The sequence below is a fragment of the Olea europaea genome, chromosome 18, assembly GCF_002742605.1.
Source record: "Olea europaea var. sylvestris chromosome 18, O_europaea_v1, whole genome shotgun sequence".
Classification (NCBI taxonomy): domain Eukaryota; kingdom Viridiplantae; phylum Streptophyta; class Magnoliopsida; order Lamiales; family Oleaceae; genus Olea; species Olea europaea.
The window spans coordinates 27,470,375-27,480,332 of NC_036254.1; the positions used below are offsets into that span (position 1 = coordinate 27,470,375).

At 36.4% G+C, this 9,958-nt stretch overlaps 1 protein-coding gene across 1 annotated transcript; it reads left to right on the forward strand.

Moving 5' to 3' along the window:
• Positions 1-3,087: 3,087 nt before the first annotated feature.
• Positions 3,088-4,785, forward strand: LOC111366948. Its single transcript, XM_022987628.1, has 2 exons — positions 3,088-4,527; positions 4,633-4,785. The coding sequence occupies exons 1-2, from the start codon at positions 3,088-3,090 to the stop codon at positions 4,783-4,785; spliced, it is 1,593 nt and encodes a 530-aa protein (XP_022843396.1).
• The last annotated feature ends 5,173 nt before the right edge of the window (positions 4,786-9,958 follow it).

Below are 9,958 nucleotides of genomic sequence, written 5' to 3' on the forward strand. Positions count from 1 at the left end.
AATAATATAAAAAGGAAAGTGGTAGAATAATATAATTTTTATTGGAATTGGGCGACAAAAATTCTTAAAAATAAATTCAACTATCTTTGTTATTGATAAGAATGTAGTAAATTATAAAATATATACTTCTCATAGATTTTTGAGTTTTGACAAGATAAAGGTTCTAAAACAAAATGTTGTAACGATAATAAGTGTAAAGAAAATAGTAAATATTTCTTTTCTTTCTTGCAGATTGATCTTCTAGGAGATTTATTTGGACCGAGTCCAAGTTTTTGTGGAAAATTTAATATTTTTTTGTAGAATATATGCAATATCTTGGGAAGATACTTTAAATTGAACGGTCTCTATATGCACATCCACTCAAATCAACCCATCTTGAATTTCAAACCACTTTGGACAATGAGTTGATCTACTCATCAATCTTGTTCATTTTTTATCCACTCAGCCCTTGTTTGATTTCCTTTATAATTTTAATATATTTTTTCATCTCTTCTTTTCAATTACACATTCTTCCATAAAATAATATTACAAATAAATTTAAAAAATTTCCTTCATTTTTAACCCAAAAACTACTATTCCAAAATACACTTTACCCAAATTTCTCATTATAATGATTGTCAAACAGGGGCTGAGTGTAAAATGAATTGTGATTTGAATGGTTCAAAACTGGATGGAGGTTGATTTGAGTGAACTATCCTATTGATGTATTTCTTGATATATTGGCAGAGAATAAACTAAATAGGCACTCTAAAGTAAATTTGTTGTCTGAAAAGTAATTTACTTATTAAAGTACTCTTATTTTTAACTTTTAATTATATTTTTAAAGTAAAATTTTTATACTACATGCATTAAATGTAGGTTCATGTTCCTTCCGGTCAATGGTGCACTAATTGATTTGATGATTACCTTTCTAAAAATTTTAGGGTTGATTTGAGTAAAAAGAAAACGAATTTTAGAAAATTGAATTATCTAAAATTTGTTTTACTGAAAATTGTCAATTAAATATATTTGATTGATATAATTTTTCACCTCAAAAATGTTGAAATTTTGTATTTTTTGGTATTCCTTTGGCTTTATTTTTCATAAAAAATTGTTAATTAAAGGGATAGAATTTGTTACAATCGTAGATAGAATTTGTTTCTATTCCCCCCAAAAAAAAATGATGATGAATAACCCAATTGTCAAACCAAAGGAAAATCAATTACTTAAAAAGCAAGAAAATCAAATCATGTGGGGGATTCTATAGAAAACCAATTCCATGAAAATTTTGGCTATCAAACATGCCAAAATGATGGAAAATGAAATTTGAATTCCACCTATCAAACAGGCCCTTAGTGATAGTTTATATATTTCTTGAATATCTTAGAATATTGTACAATTAATTCAAGCTCTTTTCTATGGTTATTTATAATCTTGAAATTTTTGAATGGGAAACCATTTTTTTATGGTTGAGTTAGCGTATCTCGAGATCAATAATGGGTAGCCTTCTATTATAAATTTACATTTACATTTACATTTTGTACACCACTTCCAGATTGACTATCTATGATTTCTAACAGAGTTTGAATAGGTTTTGATGCTATCAAAAATCGTACCTGAACAATTTCGAGCTGGACGATTCATGGCGAGCACGAACGTGATCTTTTAGTACCTGAAACAAAGGTGTCTAGGGGTGTCCTCGTCGCCCCTTTGATGTTTAAGTTAGAACATGTGCGTGAGGCTATGGACTGAAAATTGCATAAAAAGTACCTGAATGATGAGATGAAACCATGTATTTATAGTGTTAGGTGGTTGAATCCTATTAGGATTGAACAATTGGGGAATCTTTATCTCATAGAGTCCTATCGGAGGTGGATGTTTGACATGCATAACAAGTGTGAGATCAGTACAAGTCTAACAACAGTAAACTCCTCTTGCATCTAGAAGTCTTGTGGGGTATCAAGTGTGACACGTCACTGCTCGTAGGAGGATGTGGTATCGTTGAAGTAAAAAGCATGAGGACATTGAATACCAAGGACTCCACTGCTCGACCTCATGGTACAATTAGGAGAGAAGTCGAGGATATTTTCCATATCCTCGGGATGTTTTCCATCATACCCGACGAATATATTTTTGAAGACTGAGTTGGGAGTCATCGAAAAATATGAGGTCGAGGTAAATAGATGGACCATATCAAGTAAATGATGGACCATATCAGGTTTGTATATAGATTTATGAATGAATGACTTATTTTCTTCATCATTTGTAGCCTGTAGGGCCTGAGAATTATATATTTTGTCTCGATCATATTTATTAATCCTTGTACTTTTGAACGCGTGAGTGGGCAATCCCATTTCCAACTTGCTTCCAATTTGGAAGTGATCTTAGTCAATACATAGTGTAGGGAGCGGGGCACTTGGTGGTATTGGGATTATATACTGAAAGGTGAAAAGATTGGCCATCTAATAAAATTTGGTAGATTGTATTGAAGAGAAAATTACAAGAAATGTCCACTTTCACATGATCATTTGCAAAAATGTCCAAAATTTGTTCAATGTTCATTTTACAAAAAAATTAGACTAAAATGTGCTTATTATCAATTTCTAAATCAACAGTAGGGACAAAATTTTTCACACAACTTCAAATTGTGTTGACCAATAAAAACTTGACACATAACCCACCATACTTATTTCAAAAAGGCACACTTTTCAAACCAAATTAATGCTACTTTTCTTGCTGAAAAGACCGATTATTACTTTTTGGTTGGGTTCTTTTCTGGTAAGTCGGGTAATGGGTTAATCGGACATCATATTGAAGTTTTGGATTATTTAAGCCAAGAAGGATCTGGAATACACCAGAATGAGGGCAGCCGGTGCACGTGATGTTGCTGATTTTGATTCCAATTCTGTTAAGCTATTAGTGTGCAAATTATTGTGCAGTAAATTCTGTATATTTCTGTTATAGGAAAGTTGTATAAATAGGTCATTTTTACTCTCTAAATAGACACACGAGAATGAAAGCAATTGAATGATTTTTTCAGCAAATTCTTTTTGATCTCCATTTTACAATTAATTTTATCACCATTTCCTTTATGGTATCAGAGCCTTAATGGCTGAAAACAGTGACAATGGCATCAACACTGATGCTGATCAAAATCAAACAACAACTCAAAACACAAACACAAACTCAAATAAAAATCATCATGATCCATCTCTTCCTAACAGCCTATACTTCATTGGGGTAAATGAAAGTTCAGGAGCCCTGCTTGTGACACAAATTCTGGATGCAAACAACTACCATTCCTGGGCAAGGTCAATAAAGAGGGCCTTGAGAATCAAAAACAAGCTTGGGTTCATCGATGGTAGCCTCTATGCACCAGCTGATGTAGAAAATCCATTGATGGAACACTGGCTTCGTTGTAACGATATTGTTATCAGCTGGCTGCAAAACACCATGACAGTGGACATTAAGGCAAGCACACTCTATGTGGAGACAGCACACCAGCTTTGGGTAGAGATAGAGCAACGTCTTGCTCAACAAAATGCCCCCAGAATATATGAAATCAAACAAGGCATTGCAGCACTCATGCAAGGACATGACACTGTAAGCACTTATTTCTCAAAACTCAAAACACTTCTTGATGAATTGATCAACTATGAGTCTATTCCCAACTGCACCTATGGGGGGTTAAAAACAGTGGTTAGTAATCAGGAACGAGATTGGGTAATGAAGTTTCTCATGGGACTTAATGAATCCTACAAAGGTCTTAAGGCTCAGATTCTCCTGATCAAGCCATTCCCAAAATTGAATGAAGTATATTCACTAATTCAGCAAGAAGAAAAGAGAAGGGAAATCTCCAATGATGCTCTTGCTGCTGAAGGAATGGCACTAGTGTCAAGAATGGATATGAGAGAGGTAGAGAAGAAAAATACTGGATCACCAAAGAAATATTACTGCACCTTTTGCAAAATGGCAGGGCACTCGTTGGAAAGATGTTTCAAGGCCAATAAGGATAAATCAACTTGCACACATTGCAAAATGCCTGGCCATACTATCAGTAATTGTTTCAAAATTCATGGTTATCCACCAGGCCATAAGTTCTACAACAAACCACAGGTGAATTTCACCTCTACAGATCAGAATATGCCTCCTATGGGATCTGCACAGAAGCGAATCAGTGACAAGAATCAAGTGGTTTTGACTCAGGAGGAATACACCCAGTTAATGGCTCTAATTAAGCCATCAATCAATCAGCCTCATTCACCTTCTGCCAATCATGTTCAGGGTTTGAATTCTCTTTCTCTAAAACACACAAATGTATCCAAAATCTCTTGCACTTACACATGTTCTTCTGCTCACATTGATGATTTTACCACCATGCCTTGGATTGTGGACACAGGAGCCACAGACCATATGGTCTGCTCAATATCCTTCCTCACAACCATTAAAGAAAAAATTTCCCAACCTGTCACATTACCTAATGGTGCTATAGCCTTGGCCACTCACATAGGAAATGTTAAAATCACAGAAAATTTATTGCTTCATGATGTTCTGTGTGTTCCATCTTTTTCATTTAACCTCATATCTGCAACAAAACTCACTCAAGGATCTCATTGCTGCCTTATCTTTTCTTCCAATTTATGTTATGTGTAGGACCTTACAACTTGGAGGACGATTGGTCTGAGTGAAGTGAGGAAGGGGCTGTATCACTTGGTGCCAAAAGAGGTTTCTCCTACCATGCTTGATCAAAACTTACCTAAGTTAGTCAATAAAGCTGTTCTGTCAGTCTCTGCTGATGACAGCTAAGAAAATTTCGATCTATGGCACTTCAGGTTGGGCCACCTTTCAGATTCTAGGATGGACTTGACTGACTTCCGACCTAAAACAAAGCACATACAAAAATATAGTCCCATCTGCCCTCTAGCAAAAATGCATAGATTACCATTCACAATTAGCCAACATAGGTCCAAAGAATGTTTTGGTTTGCTTCATTGTGATTTATGAGGTCCTTGTACTGATATTGCCTATGATGGATCAAAGTATTTTCTTACCATAGTTGATGATCATAGCCGATGCACTTGGGTTTATTTACTGAAATTGAAATCTGATGTTTCCACAACTTTACAAAACTTTTACACATTGATAGAAATGCAATTTAACTCCAAAATCAAAACCATCAGGACTGATAATGGAGGGGAGTTTAATCTGAAACAATTTTACTTGCAAAAGGGTATCATTCACCAAACCACATGTGTTGAAACTCCCTAGCAGAATGCTGTAGTTGAAAAGAAGCACCAACACATATTGAATGTAGCCAGGGCCTTGAAATTTCAAAGTGGATTGCCTATGATCTATTGGAATGAATGCATATTAACATCTGTTTTCCTCATAAACAGAACCCCCAGTCCCATCCTTGAGAACAAAACATCATTCGAACTTCTTTTCAAAACCAGGCCAAACTATTCAAACTTGAGGGTGTTTGGGTGTCTTGCATTTGCTAGCACCCTTGCACACAATAGGCATAAATTCGACTCAAGGGCAAGGAAATGCACTTTCATAGGTTATCCCTTTGGGACCAAAGGCTATAAAATGTTGGACATGGAAACTAATAAAGTGTTCATATCAAGAGATGTAATATTCTATGAAAATATTTTTCCTTGGAAAGCATCTGCCACTAAAGCCAGATATGAGTCATCAAATCCCACCTACAAACTACCAAGTCCTGAAAATCTTCCTTATGCTCAGCCAAGCAACATTGACCTAAGCTATCAACCACAAACTGGAACCTCACAAAATCTCAGTCAACAAATAGATTCTCCAGAAACACACCAAAATTTTACTAAAATCGAATTGTCACCAAATGCATCAATTAGTCCTCATATGCTTCGAAGATCTACCAGAAATAAAAGAGCACCTATTTACCTACATGATTTCATATGTCAACAGGCTTCCTCACTCACTCATTCTCAAGAGTTCACCAAGAAAGGGGGTGCCATAACTTCAGGTAAACCTTTCCCTCTAAATGTAACACTTTCTTATCATAAATTGTCTGACAAACACAAAGCACTATCTATATGTTTACTTGAACATCCAGAACCCACTACTTATCAAGAGGCTGTCCAGTTTCCTGAATGGTGTGAAGCCATGCAGGCTGAAATTAAGGCACTTGAGTCAAACCAGACTAGGATTGTCACTGATTTGCCTCCTGGAAAGGTACCTATAGGATGTAAATGGGTGTACAAGGTGAAGTTTAATGCTGATGGAACAATCGAAAGACATAAGGCAAGGCTCGTGGCAAAGGGTTATACCCAACTGGAAGGAATAGACTACCACGAAACCTTTTCGCCTGTGGCAAAACTGGTGACAATCAGGACATTACTTGCGGTGGCAGCAGTGAGAGGTTGGTATCTACACCAATTTGACGTAAATAATGCCTTCTTGCACGGAGACTTGGAGGAGGAAGTCTATATGCACATGCCTCCTGGATACTCCCCCAATGTAACTCCAAAGGTGTGCAAGCTTAACAAGAGTTTGTATGGTTTAAAGCAAGCGTCGCGACAATGGTACTCTAAGCTGTCCATTTTCATCACTGAGCAAGGATTTCATCAATCAAAGGCTGACTACAGCCTCTTCACAAATAGCACAGGGGATTCTTTTATAGCCATACTGATTTACGTGGATGATATTATAATAGCCGGAAGCAATGTGGAAGTCATTAACTCCCTCAAGGTTTCATTGGATGACAAATTCAAGATTAAGGTTTGGGGAATCTTAAATATTTCCTTGGAATTGAAGTTGCTCGATCAGTAAAAGGGATCCAAATTTGTCAAAGGAAATATGCATTGGACATTTTATCTGATTCAGGCAATATTGGGTTCACTCCAGCTAAGATCCCACTTGATCAAAACATCAAATTGTCCAAAGATGAAGGAGAAGTTTTAACTAACCCTGCTATGTATAGAAGACTTGTGGGAAGATTGCTCTATTTAACAATCACTAGACCTGACTTATCTTACTCAGTACATTTGCTGAGCCAATACATGCAAACTCCCAGGGTACCACACCTCAATGCTGCACACAAAATCCTTCGATATATTAAAAGGTCACCAGGTCAGGGGTTGTTGTTCTCCTCATCATCCAATCTACAGTTTACAGCTTATGCTGATTCAGACTGGGGAGCATGCCCTGATTCTCGAAGGTCAGTCACGGGCTACTGCGTTTTCATTGGTTCTTCATTGATATCTTGGAAATCCAAGAAGCAAAGTGTTGTCTCTAGATCCTCAGCGGAAGCAGAATACAGGGCAATGGCAGCTGCATGTTGTGAATTAAAGTGGCTTAGATATGTGCTTGATGATCTGCAGGTTGCTCATTCACAACCTGCTGAATTGTTGTGCGAAAATCAGGCGGCCTTACACATAGCTGCCAATCCGGTGTTCCATGAAAGAACGAAACATATTGAGCTAGATTGCCATTTAGTGCGTGACAAAATTCAAGAAGGAAGTCTTGTTACAAAACATGTTAAGATCGGTTCTCAAGTTGCTGACATATTTACTAAGGCTCTTCCTTCTGACAGTTTTTATTTTCATTTGTCCAAGATGGGAGTGGAAGACATCTACTCACCACCTTGAGGAGGGCTATTGAAGTTTTGGATTATTTAAGCCAAGAAGGATCTGGAATACACCAGAATGAGGGCAGCCAGTACACGTGATGCTGCTGATTTTGATTCCAATTCTGTTAGGCTGTTAGTGTGCAAATTATTGTGCAGTAAATTCTGTATATTTCTGTTATAGGAAAGTTGTATAAATAGGTCATTTTTACTCTCTAAATAGACACACGTGAATGAAAGCAATTGAATGATTTTTTCAGCAAATTCTTTTTTATCTCCATTTTACAATTCATTTTATCACCATTTCCTTTACATCACAAACTTCCTTATCACCCTCTCACTGGACACCCTACAGCACCTTTTTCACTATTCATCAATCGCTACACCTAACTTGTTGGAATCGCTGGCCGGTCGCCATCTCTGCTTGTGGTGTGCATTTTGCTTGTTAAACTGTGATCAGTTTCTGCCTCAATTGCCTCTATCAATTTCTGCCTCAATTGCCTCTTCTTCTTTCTCGTCAAATTTTCGCAATTTTGCCCTTAACATTTTTCTTTTCTCTGTGTAAATGTTTTGTGTTGAAGTGTTTTGTATAAATGGCGGATTCTCGCTATTTACAATTTGTTCATGATTTTTTCATTGCTTTTTGGGTTCTCAAAGATGGGTTTGGATTGGATAATGAATCTAATAACTATCTTCATGTCTTTTAATCCTCCTCATTGGGATATGAAATCGTTGGCTCCAAGCCTAGCATCTTCTTCTCTATTCTTTGTCATTAATTCTATATTTTCTTTGATCCTTCTTTACAACTTAAGAATGACTTGTTTGGGGAGGGAGAGAATATTTGAGATTGTTGATGGGTCTCTCTCTTCATTGCTTTTTGGGTTCTCAAAGATGGGTTTGGATTGGATAATGAATCTAATAACTATCTTCATGTCTTTTAATCCTCCTCATTGGGATATGAAATCGTTGGCTCCAAGCCTAGCATCTTCTTCTCTATTCTTTGTCATTAATTCTATATTTTCTTTGATCCTTCTTTACAACTTAAGAATGACTTGTTTGGGGAGGGAGAGAATATTTGAGATTGTTGATGGGTCTCTCTCTCTTTTTAAAGTTGAAATTTAAAGATTTCTTGTCTATTAAACTTATTGAAACATTCGTCACTATAATTATTGTTTCATTTAATTAACTTGCTAAACTAACTTGATTTGTTAATTGCTTGATTTTTTAAACTAAATTGATTTGTTAATTCGTATGGTCATTTTAATTTGATTTTCTAGCTCTGTAGGTCATCAAATTGGAGATTATGCGGTTCATGTTATTTCTCGTTAAGATTATGTTTTAATAAATTGGTAATATTGTCTTGATTAGTTCATGTTAGGATCTTCCTTAAGCTGCTCAAAGTGATTTTCGGGCTCAGTTAACCATTAAACATCGAATTCAACACTAAAACCAAGATGACCGAATCCGCCGGTGCCCAACTTCCTATGGTTGCTATTTCCTCTTTTGCTTGTTGATTCAACCACACACTTAGGATGGATACCACACAGGTAAGAGTCACAAAGGCTCAAGCAATTGGCATGGAAGACAAATCACGAAGAAGAAGGCACAAGAAGGCAGCAATTCTCCTTTGCTCTCGGGTTCTATATAGACGGGGGTGAGGAGCAAAAGAAAACCACCAATATATATATTAGTTAAGTGGCCAACATAAGGTAAGTCAAAATATGGTAAGTAAGCTCGACTAGTGTTAAGTCCCAATGGAAATAAACAACAAGCCACAAAGAGTATTAGTCATCCAATAGGTAAAGCAACGTTTGGTCGGTTCATCCATTATTCGATGTTGAATTATCGTTCAGTCATTCATGTCGACTGATAAAATTGGTTTTCATCATCGCCCGGGAGGTCGTTTGACAACATGATGTTTAACAACCTCCATCTTGGTGTCAAAGGACCTGCAAAGAAAAACGTTTTTCCATTAGTGACACCTCTAACAGAAAAACCGATAAAATTGAAATCATTTACCTGTACCGATGTTTAGAAGCTCTTTGCAACTTCTAAATTTTACCAGTGGCAGCACTTTCGTGCCCATATCTGAAGGATTATACTGTGTGTGAATTTTTTCAAGTCTTACTACTTCTTGTGATATTATATCCCTAATGAAGTGTAACCTAAAATCGATATGTTTAGTGCGTTCGTGAAAAACAGGATTCTTACACAGATGTATGGATGACTGACTATCAAAATACACAACCACATACTCATTCAAGACACTCAGTTCATGAAGTAGACTTCTAAGCCATAGAGCCTCTTTAATTGCTTCAGTGGTGGCAATATATTCTGACTCTGTAGTGGATAGTGCAACTATGTGTTGTAACT

Bases quoted from the DNA above. Each gene is read 5' to 3' on its own strand.
- LOC111366948 (XM_022987628.1), top strand. From the start codon at position 3,088: ATGGCTGAAAACAGTGACAATGGCATCAACACTGATGCTGATCAAAAT. The intron at 4,528-4,632 runs GTTCTGTGTGTT...TGTTATGTGTAG, and splicing joins AAAATTTATTGCTTCATGAT to GACCTTACAACTTGGAGGAC.